This window comes from Andrographis paniculata, unplaced genomic scaffold (genome assembly GCF_009805555.1).
Source record: "Andrographis paniculata isolate CXL003 unplaced genomic scaffold, ASM980555v1 Contig58END, whole genome shotgun sequence".
In the NCBI taxonomy this organism is placed as follows: Eukaryota; Viridiplantae; Streptophyta; class Magnoliopsida; order Lamiales; family Acanthaceae; genus Andrographis; species Andrographis paniculata.
In genome coordinates, this window is record NW_026137593.1 from 2,686,451 (window position 1) to 2,714,044 (window position 27,594).

Consider the following 27,594-nt stretch of genomic DNA (forward strand, 5'->3'; position numbering starts at 1 on the left):
GACACCCGGCGAAGAACATTATAAGCAAGAAACCCTACTGTCACTAGGAATCTCTGTGACCCAATAGACCCCCGCCTATGCCCCATGAATTATTCTTCCAACCGTTCCGCTAGTGGCTCTACCCCTTTTATTACCTCTCTTTAATCAAAATCGAATTCAGAACAGCAACTAAGCAGGTCGACAAGGCTCCCGCGTACTTAGCTACGTTGAACTACCCGGAAACCGCTTTTGGCGCATAACAGGGCTGAAATAGTCGATTCTTCTATCGCCCTTCCGCAACCTTGTCGAAATCCAACTTGAACAATTCAAATCGAACATGGAATTTTTGGGTAAAGGTGAGGTGGAGAAATATGATAGGATTTTTACTAGCTAAAATACTATGCTGGAATTAAAAGAAAAAGGGGGAGAAAATCAGTTTGCTCGCGACACAAAACCGAAAATCTCGTATTATTAAACTAGATAAAAATACGGAAGAAAAGAAATGGAGAAAATGAAATGTATATTATTGTGTATATATGGTGTATGTGTATATATATATGTATGGTGTATCTATATCTATCTATGGTCTATATATATATATATATATGGTACAATTAGAGGGGATATTTATAGGGGAAAAGCTTCTAGAAGCTTGACGGTTACAACCGCCAATAAATAACTAATTCTAAAAATAACTACTAACTATCTCTAAAAATAACCATAAATAACTAACTCTAAAAATAGCTACTAACATAACTACTAATAACTACCTATTTTCTAGAAGGTTTTAGAATAAAAATTACACAAAAATAGCCAAAAATTGGCTAAAAAGTAGTGCAGGATTTTAATTAAGGGAGCTGGGAGAGTGTAGTAAATGCAGGAGCTGAGGGTGCAGGAGACATAAATGCAGCAGAATTCTGTGCAGGAATTATTGTGACGGCACAGTAAATGCACTGCTGACTAGTAGCAATAAATGCAGCGAGAATTAATGCAGCCGTCGCTTCGCTTACTTCCACGTATGGCTTTCCGCTCCGCTCATATTTTCGTGTCAGCCGCCGCTTGAATTCCGTGTTAGCCGCCGCTTCGCTTTCCGCGCTCGCTTGCCTTCCGCGCTCATAAATACAGCCGCCGCTCGCCTTCCGCGCTCGCTTGCCTTCCGCGCTTGCGCACTCCTATGTAGCCGCCGCTTGTCTTCCGCGCGGCCGTCGCTTGCCTTCCGTGCTCGGTTGACTTTGACTTTCGCGCGTTGACTTTCTGGCGTTGACCGTTGACTTTTGTTGACTTTCACGCCGGTGACTGTTTTTTTCGCTTCTGAAGCCATTTTTTCACTTTTTAAGGCCAGTTTTGGGCTCCCACATCAGTTTTCAAGCATTATTTCACCTATATAAATAATGAACATCTTATAAATATTTCTTTAAATAAATAATACTTATTAAATAAAATTAATTTAGTTAAAATTAAATACTTAAATAGCACATAAATAATGCCAAAAAATATAATTCAAGAAACACATCAATTAATTTAATTTATACACCAAAATAATTATAAATTGCACTTAAAAAATAATAAATTAATATTATACAAACAATATGAAATTAATACAATTATTAGAATAAATTAACATAAATGATATCAAAATTTGACATAATTAAATAAATATAAGCTATAAAATATGGCAAAATCAAGAGTTATCAAGCGGCCAATGGCAGCCCGATAAAGGGTGGCATCCATAGATTCAGAACCACCCGATGACAGGAGAGAGCTGAAACACATGGGAGTGGCCAGTGCTTTCACCCCCGTCGTCTGAAACTGATCAAGCATGTCCAAAATGTAACGATGTTGAAATGGTGAAGCATTCCTAAATCCTTAAGAGAAAAACGCGTAGCAAGGCAGCGAATGAAATAGTCCAAGACAACAACATCATTACAGGTAAGGACAATATCATCCACATAAACAAGAAAGTAAATAACAGTAGAGTGGTGCTGATAGATGAAAAGAGAAGGATCAACCTGAGATTTTTTGAACATGCAAGATAGCAAAAAATTAGACAATTCAAGATACCAAGCGCGTTGGGCCTGCTTTAATCCATAGATAGCTTTCTTCAGTCGGCAAACATGGCTCGGAGAGTTAGAGTCAATTAACCCAGATGGTTGTTCCATGCACACAGTTTCAGAGAGAACCCCATTCAAGAATGCATTATTAATGTCTAACTGTCGCAAGGGCCAGCCATGAGACAAGGCAATGGAAATAGTAACACGGATTGTGACCGGTTTAATAACTGGACTGAACGTTTCAAAATAATCTCGGCTAGGAGTTTGTGAAAATCCTTTCGCAACTAACCAGGCTTTACGATCGATCGTGCCATCAACATTCCTCTTCACACGAAAAACCCATTTGCACCCAACTAGGGCATAGTCGGGAGTACGAGGCACAAACTCCTAGGTGTCATTACGAAGTAGAGCAAGAAATTCATCTGTCATGGCCTGTTTCCAGCTAACATCCTGCAAAGTGTGACTAACAGTGCGAGGCTCTACAGTAGAAGAAACCGGATGAATGGTAGATAAATTAACAAATTTTTCATTGAAATACTTTCTGTTTGGGCGACAAGCACATTTAGGGGGAGGCTAAGATCGCTGAGGAGATTGTGCTTGAGAAGGTGAGACATCAGGGGGTTGAGGGATAGGAGAAGGGGAACTCGGGGGATTGGATGAAGTGGAAGAAGGTTAGGGTAAGGATTATAGAAAGGGGCAAGTTAAGGGAAGAAGATGATGTAGTTGAAGAGGGACTTGAATTAATGCCAACAGGGAGGGACAGAACTGGAGGCAATGAGGCAGACGTAGGAGATAACTCTTGAGTACTAGAATAGGAGGCCAGTGGAGGAGATGAGGCAATGGAAAGACATCAGGGACAAGCTTGACATGTCGAGATAAATAAACACGCCCAGACGTAGGATCGAGACACTTAAAGGCAGACTGATTGAGAGCATACCCAAGAAAAACACAGGCCGCATATCGAGGTTGCAATTTTGTAGACATGTAAGGTCGAAGCCAAGGGAAGCAGAGACAACCAAAGGGTTGAATCTTGGCGTAACAAGGTGGTTTAGAGAACAATTTTCTGTAGGGACTGATGTTCTGGAGTATTGGGGTGGGCATCCGATTTATTAAATAAACTACTATTTGAACAGCATATGAGCAATATTGAATAGACATCGAAGAGAAATGTAATAACGCTAGACCAATTTCAACAATGTGTCTGTGTCGACGCTTAACAGTACCATTATGTTCAGGAGTATGAGGAGGACTGGTGTAGTGAAAAATATCCATTGAGTTAAATAGCAGAATTACGATATTCACCACCATTATCAGAAAAAATAGAGACAATAGGAAACCCAAAGAATTTTTCCATTAGTGGTTCAAACTGAAGGAAAATGTGGTGAACATCAGATTTATTTCGCATAGGGTACAACCATATGTATTTGGTGAAATGATCAACAAATAAGACATAATACTTGAAACCATCAATAGAGACATCGGTTGTACTCCATACATCAGAATAGATAAGTTCAAGTTTTGGAACCGTGCATGGTATTAAAGGAAAATGAGAGTTTATAACTCTTGTTAATTTCACAAGAAACATAAGAGAATGAATTCAGTTGCTTGGAATTAAAGGTGACATTGTAACACTTTAGCATTCTGGCTAGAACTTTATTGGATGGGTGGCCAAAGCGATGATGCAAATTTGAGACAGAGAGACTAGAAACAAAGTTGACTCGAGGTAGATGACGCGAAGGAAATGTGTAGACTCCATTTTAAATTGCCCCTCGTACTAGGTGCGCCCCCATTAGCTGATCCTTGACAATAAAGAAAGAGTAAAAAAACTCAACTGAAACATAATTGGTTTGGAAAAGTTTAGACACTGAAACAAGATTAGGGTGGAGTTTTGGAACACAAAGAACATCAGACAATTCTAAAACTCCATTAACATATGGTAAGGAAATAGAACTGTATGAGTGATGGGTAGAGTGTTACCATCACCAAGCACAATCTTATCAGGACTTGAGTAATCCACAAACGACTGCATGGAAGCAGGATTGCTCACAGTGTGATGAGAAGCACCACTGTCCATAATCCATGGTTGTGACGAGGTACATGATGTAAAGGTATTATTAGCCATGGGTGCTTGCCAAGGAGCAGTAAGTGGGGATTCAACATGAATGTTGTTCTCCTTAAGAAAATAGGCCAATTTGCGACAAAATTTAGCATCGTGGCTTGGAGTTTCACAGAACTTGCATAAGCGGGTGTTCCGAATTGCGTTAGAACGACCTGAATTGGAGCGCCAAGACTGACCAGAAGGATTCCCTATTTGACGATGAAGATTATTAAGAACACTAGATATAGATTCTGAGACAGCAAGGGCAGCGGGGAAATAAGATCCAATTCGCCATTGAGTGGAATAAGCAGTTGCAATGATGGGCTAATTATCATTCTCTTATAACAACATCTCATAATCAGTAAGAACATCGGTCAATTCACCGATGGAGATGGGAGTGTCTTTGCATCAGGGCATCAACAATGGGATTAAATTCATCCCCAAGTTGAGTAATAATTTGGACAACAAAATTATCTTATGAGATTCGACTTTGGGCAATGGTCAATTCGTTGGAAATGGACTGCATATCACGGATGAAGTCAGTTACGGAGCGACGTCCTTTCGGATTCTTTGCGAGCTTAGCCTTTAATGATATCACATGACCGCGAGATGTGGCTGCACAATTATTTGCCAAGCGCTTCCAAGCATCTGCAACAGTTTGTGCAGAGGATATCACCTGTTGAAAAATGTCTGAGCACTTCCCAGCAAGACGCTGAGGATTATTCGATCTTGCTGAAACCAGAGGGTGTATGCAGGATTGAGGGTTTGATTTGCCTCGTCTAAATATTTTGCTGTGGCAAGTGTGGAATCATCAACATAATAAAAAATATCAAGTCCAATGAGAACGGACTCAACCTGAGTTTTCCAAACGAGATAGTTGGAACTTGTCAATTTAATTGGAAAATGGTAAGGAGAAGTGAGTTGAACAATTCCAGCATTAGGGGTTGTAGCAGCCATTGTAAATAAAAAAAAAAATTAATGAGTTGTCTGCTCTGATACCATATAAAAATATCATCTATGTTTATTATTGATCTATGCAGATATTATATATAGTACATAACTAACAGATAAATATTGCAGTTACAATCGATCCTAAATAATAACATACGAATAATTCAAAATAATTCAAAGCAATTCAAAATCTATTCCTTAACATATTTCAATAAAATTATCTTAATTTTATTTTTATTTTTAATCATAATTTGATCAATTGGTATATCATTTTAAATAATCGTTGCTCCATATAATCAATATTCTTATTATTTATATTATTTTTAATATAATAATATTTTTAAAATGTTGAGATTATATCATCCTCTATTCTGGTGAATGATCATCGGTATGAAAAATCTTCACAATTAAAACTTATAATTTGACATTGATTTATTTTAAAAAATAAAAAACTATTGAAATTTTTTGTTCTTCACTAGATTTATATTTTTATACTTTTTATTACCGTAAATATTGTTATCATATTTATTCCACTTATTTAAATTTATATTATATTTTAATATACAGGAGAAAATATATTTTCTTTATTAATTTTAAAAATATTATTTATATATATACTCGCGCATAGCACGGATCTATCCGCTAGTTTTAAATATATAAACAAATAGTACATACTCATAAATAAGGAATTTGATATATCCTTTCTTATTTTGTTAAAATATAAATACCATTGTTATTCCCAAATAATTTTGTCCTGGATTTTTTTTAGAGGGCAGCCCAACATAATTAAAGACCCAGGAACCCAAAATAGCCAGCCCGAAGGAGAAGCAGACCAGCCCGGTTGAACCAAAAACAGACCCAACAAACAAAACCCGCCCAAATGAGCACTAATGTTGGACGGAAAAGGAGTGGGAGTGATCGAGAAGGTGGCTGAAGTGGTTCCTAAAAAACGGGGTAGGTGAAAAAAATTTAGGGACAAGTTACTAGGTATAAAAGGAAAGAGAGGAAATCAAAGAGAAAGAACATCACATCCAAACAACACAATAGCAAGTTTCCTTCTTAATTCTTGCATTTTTCCATGTAAGATTATTGTTCCTAAATTCTTGCCTAAATCATTTATTCAAATCAAGTTCTTCCTTAATTATTTTCTTCCACGGCTTCTTCTTCGTTTTCTTCGTAATTCAGCAAAGCAACGCCTACATTATTTCTCCATCGATTTACTTTATTGCGACACCAAGTCCAGATACTTTCTTGAGTAGGCCGGGAAACCCGATTCTTGTTCGATTTCGACTGGCCTAAATCCGTTGGGCCGTCATCGACGAATTTCAACGACAACAACCATATAACATATACAATTATTATAAAAATAAATATTAACTTGTCCCTTAATCTTTAATTTAGTAAATATTTCATAATTCTAAATATATATGTCATATACATATATATTTGACCATTCTCAATTTCTTCACCCACAATTTTTTACATTTTTAACTAAAACATATATATAATTTTACATGGATAATTATGATTTTTATGGAAAGTTACATTAATTTGAAACTTTTAAATGTTTTAAAAATAATTCATAATTTATTTATGACATCACAGTAATTTAGGATATCTAAATTAAAAAAAATAATTACAATAACAAAATTTATATTGAGAATCTTAGTAAATTGACAATTTTTTTTTTAATGGAAAATACTATATTACATATTTACCTTATGTTATATATATCGCATATATGTTTAAGAAGAGCATGAAGTTTATCATTTTTATTTTTGAATTTGTAGAGTTTAAATTTTTTCAAATTACTTGATTTTTTATACTTTTAAAATTGTTTGTTAAATTGATAGTTTTTTTTTAATTTTTTTTAAGGTGGATTTGAAGTTGAAGCCATGGAAAAAATGAACGCGAACCTGGAAAATATCAGACCAAAGAAGGAGGAGAATGAAAGAAATTAGAAGAAGAAAAGGTTGAGTAAATTAATATTCAAATATCAACATATAAAAACTCAATCACAACTTTCTTGTGGGACGGAAAAAAATATACTATTTTAATTTTTTTTCACCTTTAAAAGTTTTGTTGATTTTATAAATTAGATTTTCTATGTCTTTTTATTAATTGTATTTATATCAACATTGAATTTAAATAGAATACTTGAAATATTCATATCATATTTTACAATATTTTTATATTTTTATCATTTTTTATTACCGTAAATAGTAAAAAACAAGAATTCTAATGATTATTACTTTTATGTTTTTACCTTATATAAGTATATTAGATAATTATAATTATTTTTGTATTTTTATTAAAAGTATTTTTATTTAATTTACAAATTTTAAATACTTATATTGTACGAGTCTGATGTAATAATTTTATTTTATTTATTATTCATCTTTTCTGAATCATACATTATATACTTTGTTATAAACTATTTATATTTTATTTTACATTAATTTTCATAACTTATTTTTATATTTTATTTTATTTTTATAATATATTGTAGTACTACCTCCGTCCAGCCAGGAAGTAAACACATGATTTTGCGTCATTGTATTTAACATTAAAAATATCATTATATTTGTATAGTTTACTTCAAAAATATGATTGTAGTTGTATTATAAGTGACTAATAGATGCATTTTTGTCATTTTCTCTTTATTTGTACAAAAAAATCACTGTATACTTTGTGGCTGGACGGAGGTAGTATTATTTTGTGACACCTCGACCCGCAAACCATGCAAAATTGAGCATGTCGGGATCGTAGACTGGCCCCACAGGTCAACACAAATTTCTGTCTTTACTCACGCGCACCCTGAGAGACTTCACAGGAGGTCACCTATCCTCAAATTACTCTAGGGCTTTCGAAAAGGAATGTGTATATTGTTGACATGAATAATCTATTTAATCCATTTAACCTATATTAAACCTCGGATGGCCTGACACCGGCTTATCCATCGGAGTTGGATCTATTTGACATATATTAAACCTCGGATGGTCTGACACTGACACCGGCTTATCCATAGAAGTTGGTCTAACACCGGCCCAACTCCGGAAGTATTACATATTTACAATTGAAACTATATATTAAAAAAATTAATTTATAAACATATTATTATACAATTGTGTGTAATTAGAATAACAATTAGTGTGTTATTAAGTTGTAATAAATTTCAAAAAGAGTTGTTAAATTTAATTTTTATAATATATATTCTTTATTATATATGAAAACTTATTAATTTAAAATTTTGTAAATATTTTTGTATATTTATTTTTTCTATTAGTATTATAAACATTGTGCGTATAAATATTTAATAAATTTTCATTTAGTAGTATTTAAATTTGTTTTTTATTTTTATTTTCTAATTATAGTTTTTTGATATAATTCTTTTCTATTAACATTATAAATTATTGTCAAAATCAATTATTACATTTTTCATTTGGTATATATATAATTTTTTTCATTTGGTATCTTATCTAATCTACTATATATATACGGGATCAATCGTTCGTATGCTTAAATAATAATAAATTAGTATAAAAATATTTTGAAGTGTTTCAACATGGGTGCTGAAAATTGATTTCAGCACTTAATCCACCATTCTTAAGTCCAATCACCAAAATATTTGGAATTTTTTATAGTTAAAAATTAAATATAATTTTGGTAGTTATAGTTTTCATGGAACATTAATTTAATTTTTAATTTTTAGAAGTTTATAAATTATGAAAACTTATATTAATTTAAGAATTTTAGACTTAGAAAATAATAATAACAAATTTTTTTGGGGGAAAATTATCATAATTCGATATTTTATTTTTGAAAAAGATTTAACTAATTTTTTTATGGAAAGATCTTACTTGACATATTATATATATATATATATCTTAACTTATCATATATGACTTTATATATTTTTTATATTTGAGAAGAATGTGATTCTCTCTCTAATATATATATTTTTAATCTTCAATTATTTTGTTTTTTTTTTTTGTTTTTGTTTTTGTTTTTATCTATATAAATACACATAATATTTTATATTGTGTTCTTTTAATATAAGGACAAAGAATATGACGAATAATTCAGTAGAGATAAGACTGGAACTAGAAAAAAATAAACTTAAACTTTTAGAAGAAAGACGAAAAGGAAAAAGGGAAAAACATGTGACTACGTATTTAATACTGTGCAATTTTTTTTTTTTTTGTATTGTATATAAATAATTTGATATAATGTTTTGTATATTGTATGGATATTTTCATATTATTTGTTCCAATGTAATTTCTCTTTAGTTTATATTTAATAATAAAATTTTAATTTTAATTTTAATTTGATTTATAATATTATTTATATTTAATGATTTATATTGTTTCTTCACAGTTTTTACGTAAAAATCAGAGCGCTACTACCATTCGTAATAATTTTTTACTGTTATTTTCTTAAAATTATATTTACATATTTATTATAGTTAATGATTTGAATTTATCTTGATTATTTAAAATAGATAGGTACATGAGAAATCTAAAAAAAAAATAAAAATATGCAGTACAAAAATATTTATATATCATATTAATTAAAAAAGATATGAGTATTATTTTATATTTAATCTTTTTTATGTTAAATAGTAAGTTTAGATATTTGTTATTAACATTTTATAGTCGTATGTTTAATAAATTATTTTTGTTTTGTAATAATTTTACTCTATATATGTTTAACTAATTATTTTATTTTATTTAGAACAGAGGAAGAGAGAGAGGAAGAAAAGAAAAACACAACAAGAAGAAAAAAAAAGAAAAAGAGGGGTGAAATTTGAAAATACGGAAAGGGGAGAAAATAAAAAAGAAATAAAAATGAAAAGTAGAGAATTTAAATGATAAAATCGATAATAAGATTCACTTTAGTTTTAATTATTTATTTGACTGTTATTAAAATTTGTTGTGTGGATTCTTTAAATATAATATTAATACGATATCTTCTACTGATGGAACATGATAGTGACTTACATCAGGAAGGTATTGCCCATAAGAGTGGAATCAGATTTGGTACAAGTGTCAGATGTATGCATCTGGTGTATTCCTAATGATTTACAATGTATGTTTAAATTATCTATTATTGCTATTATATTTTAAAAAGAACTAATAATACAAACGCAAAATTGCTCATAACTCCTTTGTGGTTTCAAAACTCATGTAAATTCCTCATTTATTTTAAAAATTGCATGGCGCCCCCTTATACTTTAAAAAACATTGTATGAAATCCGTATGTGGTTTCGAAACTCAGCGTAAATCCTCACTTTACTTTAAAAATTGCTTAGCGCCCCTTTATACTTAAAAAAGTGTTGCATGAAACCCTCGCCATGCAAAAAATATAGATAGAAAATCATTTTCTCATCACACAAGAAAGGTTTCATAGTTGTGGGGTTTCACACAACGTTTTTTAAAGTATAATAAATTTTGAAACCACATGGAGTTATGAACAAATTTACCTAATACTAATAATAATATTTATTGTTAAAAAATATTTTAATTTTTAATTTATATTTATCTTAATTTTATAATAATTGTTATTTAAAATTTGAAACAAATAATTAATAAATTGTATTGATATACTTTTAAATTTATAACTTGAATTTCAATTATATTATTTTTCCAAATATATATATTTTTATATATAAGCATGTTTTGAATATACACTACCAAAATTTTGTGATATACCTCAGAAATTGTATTGGAATCAATTTCAAAAATCTAAAAATACATATATAATAAATATTAAGTTAATTAATTTTTTTTGTTTCGTAACTCCTAGACTATTTAAAATAGTTTCAGATTTTCCAAAACTATATTAAATATATATTTTATTATACTGAATGGTTTCAAAAATTTTGAACCTATTTTAAATAGTTCCAGAAATTTTGAACCTATTTTAGTTAATCTTAAAAATTTTGAACATATTTAAAATAGTCTAAAAAATTTTGAACTTTTATTAGTCTCGGACATTCTGAAACTATTTTAATTAGTCTTGGAAACTCCGAATATTTATTAGTCTCGGAACTTTCGAACATATTTTAGTTAGTCTTGAAAATTCCAAGCATATTTTAAATAGTCTCGAAAATTCTGAACTTTGATTAGTCTCATAAATTGCGAACCTTTAATTAGTCTCAAGACTTCCGAACCTTTTTTAATTAGTCTAAAAAATTCTAAACCTTAATTAGTCTAAAAAATTTTGAACCTTTATATATATTATTTTATTTTAGTAGATAGTCGGGGGCAGTTTGTTGAATTCTTGAGGTGGTAGTTTATGTAAGGCTATTCGAGGCCCAAAATTAGATATTTCATGTGATGAGTCACAGTATCCTGCGCCAGAGCATGTACCAATAAAGGCATCTATTCAGGATTTTTTCTGGAAATTATGGCTGCGATGATGCTTTAGCGGAGGAGTTTCATTGATGTTGTGATGCGGCATAACCCACAAACATATTCTGGTTCTATGGAGTATGGAATTCTTGAGTTTTAGGTTGAGAAGATGGAAAAGATCTTTCTTGTTGTTCAAATTCCACCAGATCAACGAGCTAATATCGGGGCCTATTTCTTGGAAGGCCAAGCCAATCGGTGGTGGTTAGGTGAGGAAGCTGCGGATGTAGACCAAGTGATATGACTTGGAATGATTTCAAAGAAAAATTAAAGGCTAGGTTTATACCTTCGCATGTTCAAAAAGCAAAGAAGAAAGAACTGGTGGACTTGAAGCAGGGTTCGATGTCAGTGAAATACTATTTTGCGAAATTCAATGAGCTCGAGATGTATGTTCCTGACTACTTTTCCTATGAGAGAGACAAAATTGATTATTTTGTAGATGGGTTGCAGCAGAGAATTCAAGAAGCTTTAGTTGTGTTGGATATCAGTTCATTGTATGAGGTTTACGAGCGTCCTACTCAATTTTAACAGAAGCAAAAAGTCATGAAGAAAGACACTTGGAAGGAAATGGGTTATCAACATTAGTTTAGAAATAAGGGGAAAAGCTAAGGTAGAGGAGAAAGCAAAGGGTAAAAAGAAATTGTGACAAATGTTCAGGTTTGGACCATCGTATAAGGGGATTTCGATTAATGAATCGAGTCAAGAGAGGTCCAACAATCAGGGGTTGTTTGTCAACATTGTGGAATAATTCATTCAGGTACCCGTTATGATAAAGTCCTATTGACATGTTTTAAGTGTGGTGTAGTGATAAGAACCACACATCAAATGGTACCCATGAGCTCCCCATAGTTAAGTTGTCATTTCATTAATCGTTAGACAATAGATACATTTATCCAACTATGTCACCTTGGATGTAACCTTCAGTTTTATTTGTTCAAAACAAAGATGGGAGTTTGAGATTGTGTATTGATTACCGTGGGCTAAATAAAGTCACGATGCAGAACAAATATCCTCTTCTAAGGATTGATGATCTATTTTATCAATTGAGATGTGCAAGTATATTCTTGAGATCTGGATATCATGAACTAAGGATTCCAGAGCATGATATTCCTAAGACAACTTTTCGTAATAGATATGGGCATTATGAAATTACAAGTATGTCCTTTGGGTTGACTAACACCCCGTTGCATTTATGAGATTGATTAATAGAATTTTTCAACCATACCTTGATAAGTTTTTGGTGGTAATTATCGATGATATGCTGGTATACTCTCCAGATAAAAAGTCACATGTGAAAATCTACATGTAATATTAAATACATTCGTGCGAGAAAGTTTTAAGCGAAGTTATCCAAATACGAATTTGGTTGAAAAAGGTTGCTTTCTTGGGGCATGTTGTTTCTGGAAAGATATCTCAGTAGATCATTCTGAAGTGGTGGAAATCTCGGATTGGCCAAGAACTACCAATCAATCAGAAGTAAGAAGTTTTTTGGGTTTGACAAGGTATTACCGGAGATTCGTTCTTGATTTTTTTCTAAGGTTGCAAATCCATTAACTAATTTGTTGAAGAAGAATGCAATGATTAACTGGGATCGTGAGTGTGAGTCATCCTTTGTAGAATTGAAATATAAATTAACTTCAATACCAATCTTGGCTTTACTAGTGGAAGGTTAGAATTTTGAATTTATAGTGATGCATCAAAACGGGGATAAGGATGTATATTAATGCAGAATCAAAACGTTATTGCTTATGCATCACGACTACTAAAACCCCACTAATAAGAATAATCCTACACATGACTTGGAGATGAAAGTAGTTGTGTTTGCTTTGAAGATTTGGAGACACTACCTTTATGGCATCCATTTTTAAGAATGTTTACTGACCATAGAGTCTGAAATATATTTTCACTAAAAAAAAAATATAAATTTAAGACAAAGAAGATGGTTGGAACTAGTAAAGGATTATGATCTTGAAATTTTATATCATGGAGGCAAAGAAAATGTTGTAGCTGATGCCATAAGTCGAAAACCAAGACACAAATTGGGCTCTTAGTCGGTTGCTGATGAACTGTGCCAAGATTTGGAACGAACAAAAATTGAGGTCCTTGGACAAGGTATGACTCAGGGATATTTGCAAATGATGTAAGTTGAGTCTGAAATTTATGATCATATTAGAACGGCTCTAATGGAAGATAATAAGATGGTTGAGCTGGCTATAAAAGTTCGATATAGTTATACTCAAAACTTGTTGAAGGTGTTTCTCTAAATGAATTAAATTTAAGTAATATTGACCCATTTGGTTTTTCTATAATTTCTTGTATTTCTCTTCTTTCTAAATTTCTAGGAATTTAAGGGTTTGAGATTTGAAATTCATCTGATCTTGTAATTTTATTTCATTTTAATCTTTTAGGATTACATATAGAAGATTGTTCAACTTCTATTTGTAATAATATTGTTTCTTCTTCATTAGTAGGATTTAAACTAAATTTGAGATTTAATTGAGAAGTCATTAATCTAAAATAAATTCTATATATTATTGTAAAATTTATACTTAATTTTTCAAATTCATCGCCTTGCAAATGAATATGTAATACTAATGAATCTAATATCAAAGGATCTGTTAAATCGATTGAAAATTTTGGTGAACAATTGAAATATATTAGACCAATACACATATTAGTATGAATCATGCCTAATAATGAAATTTTGTATCTTTTTTATCTTTTATCTCTTAAGGCTAAATAAATTGAAATATTGATAGTTAGAAATCGCATGCGTTTTATATTCATATCATATGCGATATTTGGGTGATTTTGACTAGATTCTACCTAATTTATATGCGAATTGTTTATTTGCTGTGTGCAGAGGGTAAATATTAAATTTGGCATAATTGGCAGAAAAAGAAAATAAAATTAATTAAAGGCCCAAAAGCCCATCTACAAAATAATTAGGGCAAAAATCAAATAAAAAGGAAAAAGATACGCCTATTTGGCAGGAGAGAACGGCTAGAGCAGAAACACACAGGAAGAAGAGACTGACAGATTCATACATCGCGCAGGAGCAAATCGACAGAGAAGATTTCCCCCTCCCACTATGACTTTATCTTTCTCTTTTTGTTCTTTGTTATTTGATTATGGAGTAAATACTTTTTTGGTTTAACGGGTGATAATATTTTGGTCCTTTTGTTTTGGAGATTCTTGATTTTCTTTATAAAAGTTCTTTTTGATTATCAATATTTGTCTAATTCTTAGAATAGCGTTTGTGATTGTTAGATTGATTGAATATTTTGGTACCGATATTTAAATTAGTCTGATAATCTAAAGTCAATTCAGGTAGGATATCCGTAATTGTATTCGCACTTGAATAGGTGACAACCGGGTTGAATAGTTCCTTCCTGGGGGTTAGACAATCAAATCTAATTGCTCCTCTTAGGTAGTAATTGTTTTGTATTGGATTTTTCTAGATTGGAATGCGGTTAAGAAATATTCTTATGGGCGCACCTAAGTTTATTTGTTTAATTAGGGGTAGTTAACGGTCGTACCTTAATTACCTACACTGTAAGGAAAAATTTGTCAGAGCTTGTTGATAACTATAACCAATTTATTGATACTTTAATAAGAATTAATTTTATTGAATTAATGATAAAATACAAGTGTCATAACTGCATCATCCCTTGAGCCAGACATCCCCTTGATAGTCAATTCCCCTTTAATTTAATTGCTTTGTTATTTTATTTTCATTAAATAATAAAAGAAAAATTTCCCTTTATTTACTACATTAGAATACGAAAGAGTGAATCACACAATCCCTGTGGAGACGATCCATTCCCCTGTATTACATTAAATTGTGATCACGGATTAGGTGAAATATTTGATTGACTACGCGACAGGTCAATTTTTGGCGCCGTTGTCGGGGATTGGCGCTTTGTTTTACTTTTTTGTGTTATTTTAATTTATCCTCTTGTTTATGCCCCGTTCTTCTCGTACAAGTGAACTGATATTTAATCTTGAGATCGAGAAGATTGAGCGAAAGCTACGAAAGGAAGCCAAGCAACGAAAAGCTGCTCAGGTTGCGAAGCTGGCAGAATCTTTAAAGCACCTCAAAATCTCTAGCTCTAGCGACTCTGAAAGTGATCAAGAGACTGTCATGGCTGAGGATACCGGCACTTTAAAGGAGTTGGCTGCTCCCGACTTGGCGCAGCAGCCCTTATGCATTAACTTTCCAACACTCAATAACACTGTTGCTTTTGAACTGAAATCTGGATTAATTCATTTATTGCCTTCTTTTCATGGACTTGCAGGTGAAGAACCTCACAAACACTTGCAAGAGTTCGACATGGTGTGCTCCAGCATGAAACCACCAGGTGTTACTGATGAACAGATCAAACTCAGAGCCTTCCCATTCTCGCTCAAAGATGCTGCAAAGGATTGGCTCTACTATCTCCCACCTGGAAGCATCGACACATGGAACGACATGAAAAAGAAATTTTTGGAGAAGTACTTTCCAGCTTCCAGAGCTGCGATCCTGAGGAAGGAGATATGTGGCATCAAGCAACAATCAGGTGAAACGCTCCATTAATATTGGGAGTGATTCAATAAGCTTATCATTAAATGTCCACAACATCAAATTCCCCCTCAGTTATTGATTCAATACTTTTATGATGGTTTGTCGTTGATGGATAGGAACATTATCGATGCTGCAAGTGGTGGAGCTTTAGTAAATAAGATGCCGGCACAAGCTTGGGATCTTATTGCGAGGATGGCTGAAAATACGCAGCAATTTGGTTCAAGAGATGTTGGACATATGAGCGGAAACAACGACCATACCATCCAATCAATACAACAACAACTTTCTGAGTTGACGAGCTTTGTTCGCAAGATGGTCGTGGAAAAATCCAACCCGAGTGTCCAGGTCAAGGTATGTAGAATATGCACGAGTACAAGACACCCTACAGATGCATGTCCGAACCTCCAAGAAGAATGTGCAGTGGATGTGAATGCTGCAAACTACGGTATGAATAGACCTCCAGCGTACAATCCATACTCCAACACCTACAATCCAGGCTGGAGAGATCATCCAAACCTGCGCTATGGAAACGCACACCAGAATCATGGTCCTCAACCATTTGGAGCCACACATCAGATGCAACAGCCTCGCCCTTACGAGAAACAGCTCCCTCAAGCACCCACAAGCAACTCCAGTCCGTCCTTGGAAGACTTGGTGAAGTCTATGGCTACCAATACCCTGCAATTCCAGCAAGAGATGAAGTCAACTGTCGACAAGCTACAAAGTCAGATTAGCCAAGTTTCAGAAGAGGTAAAACAACTACGAGAAAGAGGAAAGTGGCCTGCGCAACCAGAGCAAAACCTGAAGAACATCAGTGCCATAACTCTTCGCAGCAGAAAGGAATTGGAAGGTCCACCTCCTATCTCGAAGGGACAGAATGAAAATCAGATTGAGATGGAGATTGAAAAAGAGGCCAAACTTCACGAAAAGGTACCTTCTAACTCTGTTCCTGCTACTGAAGCTAAATCAGCTCCTTTTCCTGATAGGTTGAAAAGACCACAAAAGGCAACAAACGAAAAGAGATGATGGAAATCTTCAAAAAGGTAGAACTTAATATCCCGCTCCTGGAAGCTATCAACCAAATCCCCAAGTACGCGAAGTTTTTGAAAGAACTGTGCACTAACAAAAGGAAATTACGAGGGGACGAGCACATTATAGCGGGTGAGAACGTTTCTGCTGTTCTCAAAAGAAAGGTACCACCCAAAACAGGTGATCCGGGTATGTTTTCTATCCCTTGTAGGATTGGAAAAACTGAGATAACTAAGGCTATGCTAGATTTAGGAGCTGCTATTAATGTCATGCCACGATTAATATACGACTCTTTAAATCTAGGGCCTTTAAAAGAAACAGGAATTATTATTCAACTTGCTGATCGAACTAATGCTTATCCTGATGGTATGATAGAAGATGTGCTTGTTCAAGTGAATGACTTAATTTTTCCTGTTGATTTTTATATTCTGGATATGCATGATGCACACTGCTTTAATCCAACGCCTCTTTTGTTAGGAAGACCTTTTATGTGCACTACAGGAGCAAAAATTGATGTACGGAATGGCACTCTCGCTTTGGAATTTGATGGAGAAGAAGCCCATTTCAATATTTTTGATGCTGTGAAACATTCTGTTGATTCTGAAACATTATATGCAATTGATATCATTGATCCCTTGGTGCAGGACGCATTCGGATTAAGTGGTTCCGACGAATTGAAGATCGTGTTAATGGAACATCTGGAGAAAGAACATGGGAGAGAGATAGCCGTAGACAAGAGAATAAGAAAAGTTCTCAAGGAGCTTAACTCAACTCCGAGAGTGTCACCAAGGTATGAATTAGCTCCAATATTCTTACATGAGTCTAAGCAATGTTTATTACCATCTTTGATGCAGGCACCTGAATTGGAATTGAAACCTTTACCTGAAACTCTAAAGTACGCTTATTTGGGAGAGAAGAAGACTCTACCGGTGATCATCTCTACAAAATTGACATCAGAACAAGAAGAGAAATTGATTAAGGTTCTAAAAGATCACAAGACCGCCATTGGATGGACGATCGCTGACATAAATGGTATTGATCCCTCGTTCTGTACTCATAGGATAACACTCGAGGAGGATTCAAAACCAGTGAGACAAGCTCAAAGGAAGTTGAAACCCGATTATGACTGAGGTATTCAAGAAAGAAGTGTTAAAGCTTCTCAAAGCTGGTATCATCTACCCTATCTCCGATAGTAGGTGGGTGAGTCCGGTTAAAGTGGTTCCTAAGAAAGCTGGAGTAACGGTGGAAGAGACTCAAGAAAGAGAAAATCTCCATGTTCGAAAACAAACTGGATGGCGCCATTGCATAGATTACCATAAGCTGAATGCGGTAACAAAAAAGGATAATTTTCCTCTCCCTTATATTGATCAAATGAGAACGACTCGCTGGTCGCGCATATTACTACTTTTTAGATGGATTTTCAGGTTATTTTCAGATAGCGATAGCACCCGAGGATCAGGAGAAAACATCATTCACTTGTCCGTTTGGAGTTTTCACCTACAGAAGGATGCCTTTTGGTTTGTGTAGCGCTCCTGCTACATTCCAAAGATGTATGGTAAGTATTTTCTCTGAGTATATTGAGCGAATCATTGAAGTTTTTATGGATGACTTTAGTGTATATGGCTCTAGTTTTGATGATTGTCTAGGTAATTTGACTTTAATCTTGAAACGATGCATCAAAACTAACCTTGTGCTCAATTGGGAGAAACGTCAACTGATGGTTCATCAAGGAATTGTTTTAGGCCATAAGGTGTCACATGATGGTATAGAAGTAGATAAATCTAAAGTTGTGCTAATCACTGCTTTACCTTACCCTACTTTTGTGTGAGAGCTACGTGGTTTTTTAGGACATGCAGGTTTCTACCGACGCTTCATCAAGGACTTCTCCAAGATTGGAGCATCATTGTTTCACCTCCTGCAGAAAGATGTAGCATGTGAGTTCAATGACGATTGCAAGAAGGCATTTCGAGCACTGAAGAAGCGCCTCACAACACCACCGATTATTCAACCTCCGAATTGGGACTTGCCATTCGAGTTGATGTGTGATGCAAGCGATACTGCAGTGGGAGCCATTCTAGGGTAACGAGTTGGGAGAGCTTCTCATGTCATCTACTATGCTTTGCAAGCACTGAATGACGCTCAATTAAATTACTCCACCACGGAGAAAGAGATGCTTGCTATTGTTTTTGCTCTTGATAAATTTAGATCTTATCTTTTAGGCACTATAGTGTTTGTGTACTCTGACCATGCAGCTCTGCGTTACTTGATGGCAAAGAAGGAAGCCAAAACTCAATTAATTCGATGGGTGCTCCTTCTGCAAGAGTTCGACGTAGAGATTCGAGACAAGAAAGGAACTGAAAATTTGGTAGCTGACCACTTGAGTCGCATACCCATGGAGTCAGATGCAGTTCCTGTTCGAGAGTTGTTTCCTGACGAACAGCTTCTCTCTATTGTGACTACACACCCTTGGTATGTTGATATTGTTAATTACTTAGTCACTAACGAGTTTCCTGCAGGTTGGGCGAAGGCGAAAAGGGATAAGCTCCGCAGCGATGCAAAATACTACATTTCGGATGACCCCTACCTTTGGAAGCGATGCTCTGATCAAATCATTCGAAGGTGCGTTAATGAAAGTGAATTTCATTCTGTTTTGACCTTTTGTCACTCTATGGCATGTGGTGGATACTTTGGATCCAAGAAGACAGCTAGAAAGGTGTTGGACAGTGGACTTTACTGGTCTACTCTCTTCAAGGACGCATTTGAGTTTTGTAAGTCTTGTGATAGATGTCAACGAACATGTAATCTCTTTTCCCGTAATCAAATGCCTCAATCACCTACGATTTTTGTCGAAATATTTGATGTGTAGGGTATAGATTTTATGGGACCTTTTCCTAATTCATATGGATGCTTATATATTATCTTGGCTGTTGATTATGTCTCAAAATGGGTGAAAGCAAGAGCCACCCGAACTAATGATTCTAAGTTGACTGCAAAAATCATTAAGTCATATATCTTCTCTCGATTCGGAGTGCCAAAGGCAATTGTGAGTGACAGAGGGACTCACTTTTGCAACAAAACCATGGCTGCACTTTTTCAAAAATATGGCGTGCTTCACAAGGTGTCAACCTCGTATCATCCTCAAACGAATGGACAAGCTGAAATCTCCTACCGCGAAGTTAAGTCTATCTTGGAGAAAACAGTTCAACCGAACAGAAAAGATTGGAGCTCGAGACTCGATGATGCTTTGTGGGCATATCGAACAACATACAAGACACCAATAGGGATGTCACAATTTTGATTGGTGTATGGAAAGCCTTGCCATTTACCTGTGGAAATTCAACACAAGGCATTTTGGGCAGTGAAAAAGTGCAATATGAATCTTCAAGAAGCCGGAGCCCATCGAAAAATGCAAATTCAAGAGCTTGAGGAGATTCGACAAGAGGCATACGAGAATGCGATACTCTACAAGGAAAAGACAAAAGCCTTTCATGATAATCACATCTCCAGAAAATTTTTGAGATTGGACAGAAAGTCTTATCACTCTCGTCTTAAGCTTTTCCCTGGAAAGCTGCGCTCTAGGTGGATAGGGCCCTTTATCGTTACTAAACTTTTTCCTTATGGTGCAGTGGAGATTCAGAGCTTAAGGACGGAGAAAAATTTTGTGGTCAATGGACATCGTCTTAAGTCATATTACGAGGGATTCCCAATTGAATCTATAGAGTTGGTGTCTCTCGCTGATGTCGAAGTTGAGGACTGAGACGCGACGAAGTCTAGCTCAAAGACTATAAAGAAAAGCGTTGTTTGGGAGACAACCCAAATCATTTAATTGCTTTCTTTAATTTTATTTATTTTTATTATTTAATTGCTAATAATACTTTTGATAATTTTTTTTGGTTTTGTGCAGGTCTTTTGAAAAATAATTACTAGCTCTTGGCAAAGACGCATCAATTTTCTTAAACCTTAAAAAAAAAAATTTAAAACCCTTTCTCTCTCTCTCTTCTCCCCTCCTCGCACTGTCACCTTCATCCGCCATTCTTCTTCTTCTTCTTCTTCTTCTTCTTCATCTTCTCCCTTTCCCCCCTCTCTCTCCCTTCTTCGCCCTTTCTTCTTCGCCAGTCCGCAAGACGATCTTCCCTCCGCCGGATGCCGCCAATTCCTCCCTCCGCCGCGACATCGCTGCGCCAGACGCAGCCTCCCCTTCGCCGGTCCCTTCTGCCAGCCCTCCGATCCAGACGCCGGCGATTCTCTTCGCCGGCTAGGCGACGACAGCCACGATCTCCGGCGCGACTCCCCCCCAGTCCAGACCAGTTGCCGTCTCGCCTCCGCCGTGATCTTCCTCTTCTCTCATTCACGCTGAACAGCCGCCCCTGCCCCAGCCAACGCCCGCCTCTTCTCTCCTTCACCGCCGGCCATGTTTGAGTTCTGTAAGTAATCGTGGATGGGTAATATCTATTCATCGCTTTGTTCTAATTCTTTCAATTTTTAGAGATGGATTTATTGAGGCTATGCAATTGTTAATCTAGAATTGAGATTGAAATCACTGTTAGGTGTTTTATAATGTTTATATGCGATGATCATGGATTATTTGGCTTGAGTTAATAAGGTTGATTGATTGCTTACATTGATGTGTTACTTATTTATATTCTGGAATTGGTATCAAGATTGATTTTTGGACAGTTATGCATTGCTTTGATTATAGCTAACGCGTAGGATATTTTGTTTCAATTTGGCGTGGTTTGGCATCGCGAGTTAGCATGATTGAAAATTAAATTCTCGAGTTGAATCTTGGTGCTGTATGTGCTCTCTGACTTTATTCTATATTGCTTCTTTTGTGTCTAAATTGAGAAAAGCATTTGACTAGTCCATCACTATCATTCTTTTTCTTTGGATAGTTGCTTTGGATAGTTTGAATTGGTTGTGAATTGCCATGCATTTGACTAGTTTAGTTGGATTATGAATCACCCACTTTTTGGAGTAGCTTGCGTTGGTTAGTTGTCTTCGCAGGACTCAGAAGAACTTCAAGCCTCCCTAAAAATCACGATCAAATGAAAAGGTGTTAACAAAGCTCCCGACTACTACACCCCCCTATGGACTCCAGGGAAGTTCCTCTATTCTTTTATTGCTTTCTTTACATTGAGGGCAATGCATACTTTAGGTGTGGGGAGAGTTATGCAAATTTTTGGGCAAAATTTTCATTTTTGTGCTATTTTTATGCCTGATTTGCTGTCTTTTCGCATGTTTTTGAGATTAGTCTGAAGTGAGTCAAAGGTGATTTGTGTGATAGGTTAGTTTGGCATGACTAATGAAATTTGATTAGTGATATGTTGAGTCAATTCGACGTTTGAACCCTGTGAGAATTTGAGCCTATGTTCCAAAAGTCACATTAGAAAATAAATTGCATATATTCAAGCTTTTGAAAATTTCTTTCATGTGTGATTTGTAGTGCTCAATTAGATGACCTAGAACTTGAGTGATTATACATGTTGAACTTGCAACTATCGAGTCTTGCGTTTTGAAAATGATAAGGGCATTAGGTAACCCATTAAGCCTTTCTTTATTACCCAGCACAATATATTCCCCTAGTTAGCCCATTTGAGCCTTCTTAGCTTATTTTTTTCTTTTATAATAAACTATTTTTTTAGCCTCATACCCTTCTTTCGATTGAGCCTTCTCCGATTTGAACCCTATGTTAGAAAGAATTACTTTAAGTCCATGTTGTGATGCACTTTATTTCCTCGGCACTAGTGAGAAATGAAATTTGGGTACGAATAAGTAATAGTATGAAGGAATAATTATGGGAAGTAAAAGTATATATATATAAAGACAAAAGAAAAAAATATCAAAAATCAAAAATAAAAAAAACAAAAAACAAAACAAGAAATAAAAAAAAACGAAAAAAATATACAAAAAAATAATACAAAAATAAATAAATAAATAATTATCTTAATAAAGTATTTTCATTTAATTTCATTATTAAAGTTTGGGTAGTGAAAGAGTAAGGATTTCATTGTTTATGCCAATTTGTTTTTCATATGCTAGCATCGTATTCTTATTGTATTCTTTTCTGACATTTTTAGCCGTTGTTTATCCTTGCTTTCCTACCCATGACCATAAGCCCCTCTACAACCCTTATTGAAAGTTCCTTTGATTCTTCATGCTAGATTCAAATATTTAAGTAAGGGAGATTTGATTTTTACTCAAGCCTATAGGATAATCTTTTGTTGCACCACCTGAGTGTTGAGCAAATTATACACTTAATTGCTTCAGAGAGCATGTGCTAATACACTTTATCTTGTGAGGTTGACTTGGCTTGATGTGTTAAAATTCGGATTGAATTGGTTGTGTTGGATCCTCTTGTCATATCGAATTGCCTGCGATTTCTTTGGCTTATTTCGAATTTATGCTTGAGGGCAAGCATGATCTAGGAGTGGGGAGAATTGATAGTTAGAAATCGCATGCGTTTTATATTCATATCATATGCGATATTTGGGTGATTTTGATTGGATTCTACCTAATTTATATGCGAATTGTTTATTTGCTGTGTGCAGATGACAAATATTAAATTTTGCATAATTGGCAGAAAAAGGAAATAAAATTAATTAAAGGCTCAAAAGCCCATCTACAAAATAATTATGGCAAAAATCAAATAAGAAGGAAAAAAAAATATGCCTATTTGGCAGGAGAGAACGGCTAGGGCAGAAACACACAGGAAGAAGAGACTGACAGATTCATAGATCGCGCAGGAGCAAATCGATAGAGAAGATTTTCCCCTCCCACTATGACTTTATCTTTCTCTTTTGTTCTTTGTTATTTGATTATGGAGTAGATACTTTTCTGGTTTGAGGGGTGATAATGTTTTGGTTCTTTTGTTTTGGAGATTCTTGATTTTCTTTATAAAAATTCTTTTTTATTATCAATATTTGTCTAATTCTAAGAATAGTGTTTGTGATTGTTAGATTGATTGAATATTTTGGTACCGATATTTAAATTAGTCTGATAATCTAAAGTCAATTCAGGTAGCATATCTGTAATTGTATTCACAGTTGAATAGGTGACAACCGGGTTGAATAGTTCCTTCCCGGGGGGTTAGACAATCAAATCTAATTGCTTCTCTTAAGTAGTAATTATTTTGTATTGGGTTTTTCTAGATTGGAATGCGGTTAGGAAATATTCTTATGGGCGCAATTAGGTTTATTTGTTTAATTAGAGGTAGTTAACGGTCGTACCTTAATTACCTACACTGTAAGAAAAAATTGGTTGTCAGAGCTTGTTGATAACTATAACCAATTTATTGATACTTTAATAAGAATTAATTTTATTGAATTAATGATAAAACACAAGTGCCATAACTGCATCATCCCTTGAGTCAGGCATCCCCTTGATAGTAAGTTCCCCTTTAATTTAATTGCTTTGTTATTTTATTTTCATTAGATAATAAAAGAAAAATCTCCCTTTATTTACTGCATTAGAATACGCAAGAGTGAATCACACAATCCCTGTAGAGACGATCCCTTCCCCTGTATTACATTAAATTGTGATCACGGATTAGGTGAAATATTTGATTGACTGCGTGACAAGTCAAATATCTACTCCTAAATGAACTAAGGGTTTTACAACAACTTGAATTAATCCAAAATGAATATATTTATAACCTTTATTAATATATTTTTGTAAAGAAATTGTTGATAACAAATGGATTGTTTGATATTCTTCTTGAATATAATGGTTTCTTCAAGAGCCTATAGAATAAGTAGTTTCTATATTTTGTTGAGGAATTGTCCAATTTGAGTAATTAATTGGGATATGGATTTCTCTGCACTACCAAAAAAATTGACTTTTTGTAGCGAGTATGTTGCCCGTCAAAATAAGTCCACTACATAAAGTGGCTTTTGTTACGAAATTTATCGGAATAAAAAGTTTAATGGTTGGTCAACCTTTTTTTGTATGTATTTCGACAATTTATCTGTAACGAATACATTTTTGACGGGACATCGTCCTATATAGATTTGTTACGCAATTCAAACCGTAACAAATACGTAAATGTTGAAATTTTATATATATATAATCTATATAGAATTACTTTAAAATTTTAAAAAAATTATTTATTTCGGTAATTTATTCGTAACAATTACACATTTTGGACGAGATGTTATCATATGTATAATTGTTATACATTTCAAGCGGTAACAAATAAGTTAATATTAAAATTTTCTATTTACATAAAAAAAAATCAATATAAAACTATTTTAAATTTAAAAAATATATATTTATTTCGATAATATATGGTAAGTTAAAAAATCAATATAAAACTATTTTACGTATTATGTTTTAATTTGGAGGTCGACTATTACTTAGTTGTTATGATGGTCTAGGATATAGTCATAGTTGGGGATGTTTTAAAGTATTATTGATGGTTATATTTATACTTTTTGTATGTCTAATATCATCGTTGGATTGATGTCATTTTGTGGAATTTGTTAAGGATTTTGGATTATTTATGGTAAAAGTATTTTTTTATTATTTGTCTCACATCTGGGTCCGTAACAAATAAGAAGTCAAGTATGGCAATAAAAACTTTATTTGACGTAGATACGCGTTTTGTATTATATTTTTTGTTACGGACATTTTTCGGAATAAAAGAAGTTTCATGGTGAGTACCATATACTTTGTTACAGACATATTTCGTAACAAAAGATCTCTAAATGGGATCTGCTTTTTGTTCCGCAATTTTTGTTACGGACAAATTCTGTTATACAAAGTTTTCTGACAAGATTACAACTTTTGTAATGTATTTTTTGTTACCGACATATTTTGTAGCAAAAACATAATTGCACATTCTTTTGCATATGAGAAAACGTAACAAATATAACTAACACATGCATATTAATGGCGTTGACCGTTACTTATTTGTTACAACTTTTTCCGCAACAATGACTTTTTGTACTGCGACTTTTCGTAGCACTCAAAGTCGACACAAAGCTTTTTTACACGAAAATTGGGTTTTTGTTACAAATTTTTTACCTCTACAAAAAGTCAGTTTTTTGGTAGTGCTACTTTGAATCACACTAACGTTTTTTGAACTAGAGGAACAGAAAAATATTATTTTTAATTTAGCAGCCATTTTTTTTCTTAATATACATTTTCAATTAATTATACTAGCATAATCGGGAACAACACGAAAACCACACTGGGACCACCTAATCAAACGGTTGACCAACATATTTATAGGTTTACTAGGTCTTATCAATGATTATACACGCAAATTAATAAAAAAAACACATGCAAGATCAAATGAATTTCTAAACCAAAAATCATACATTCCCTGTGGCTTTAATACCAATAAGACGAGTGGATCAAAGCATATAAATATTTTAATAATATATAATATGTAATATATATAAAAAATGAATATATCTATAACCTTTATTTATATATTTTCCTACTGAAATTGTTGATAACAAAGGGATTGACTGATATTCTTCTTGAATAGAATGAGTTTCTTCATGCATTTTTATAGAAAAAACAGTTTTGAAATCAAATGAACCTATAGAATAAATAGTTATTATATTTTGTCGAGAAATTGTCAAATTTGAGTAATTAATTAGGACATGGATTTCTCTACTTTGAATCACACTAACACTTTCGTTACTAGAGGAATGAAAATGCATTATTTTTAATTTAGTAGTTATTTTTCTCTTATTATGTATTTTTCATTAATATAGGCCCTACCCACCACTTAAAAATATAATACTCCCTCCGTCCCATAACAAAGTATCAATTTTTCCATTTTAGTCCGTCCCATAATAAAGTATCCATTTCCTTTTTTTAGTAACTGTACTATCTACCTAACATTACAAATACCCTTATAACTTACAATATATTACACAAATATCATTACCTTTATATCACACATACTAACAAGATTATTTTAGTTATTTTTACTTTATTCCTACTATATCCCAATATAATATTAATATTTTTAAAACTACGTACAAAAAGCAAATGAATACTTCTTTTTGGGACGGAGGGAGTATATTAAATAAGGACCCCACTTTCCATCCAAATAAAATGTTATATATATTCTCACTTATCAACATATAATATAATATTACTATTAATAGACTCTTTAGTCTATAAAATGGGAAGTTGTCTTTCATTGTAGATACCTTGGCTACTTTGGCATATCTTAGTTTATTATTATTTTCTCCCACTTTCTCTCATAAGAAGATCGAAGAGTCATTGATGTAACCAATTCAAGCTAATTCAAACAAAGAACAATATCTAAAACTCCACCAAGGTTCAATGATATTTTAGTATCAATTAGGTATCACTTAAATTACTTAAACACTACACTTAATTAAAATAGTAGTGATTTTTGATACATGGAGTAGGGCATCCATATTAGAGCCTTTGGTGTAGCAGAAGCAATCAACCTCTTGTACAGTAATCCCCATCATCTTCAACTCTCAAGAGTCACCACCTCTACTAGTACCTCTATCATTATTTTGTTGG

The 27,594-nt window shown here is 33.6% G+C and overlaps 1 protein-coding gene, 1 non-coding gene and 1 pseudogene across 2 annotated transcripts; 2 read left to right on the forward strand and 1 right to left on the reverse strand.

Moving 5' to 3' along the window:
* Positions 1 to 15,453: 15,453 nt before the first annotated feature.
* On the forward strand, positions 15,454 to 20,380 carry LOC127257723 (uncharacterized; annotated as a pseudogene).
* Positions 16,009 to 16,115, reverse strand: LOC127257771 (small nucleolar RNA R71). The gene has a single exon (XR_007840115.1). It is a non-coding gene; the product is annotated as a small nucleolar RNA R71 (small nucleolar RNA).
* A 75-nt stretch (positions 20,381 to 20,455) lies between the features above and the next one.
* On the forward strand, positions 20,456 to 20,839 carry LOC127257724 (uncharacterized). Its single transcript, XM_051284186.1, has one exon. It carries the CDS (start codon positions 20,456 to 20,458, stop codon positions 20,837 to 20,839), a length of 384 nt encoding a protein of 127 aa, XP_051140143.1.
* Positions 20,840 to 27,594: the final 6,755 nt, after the last annotated feature.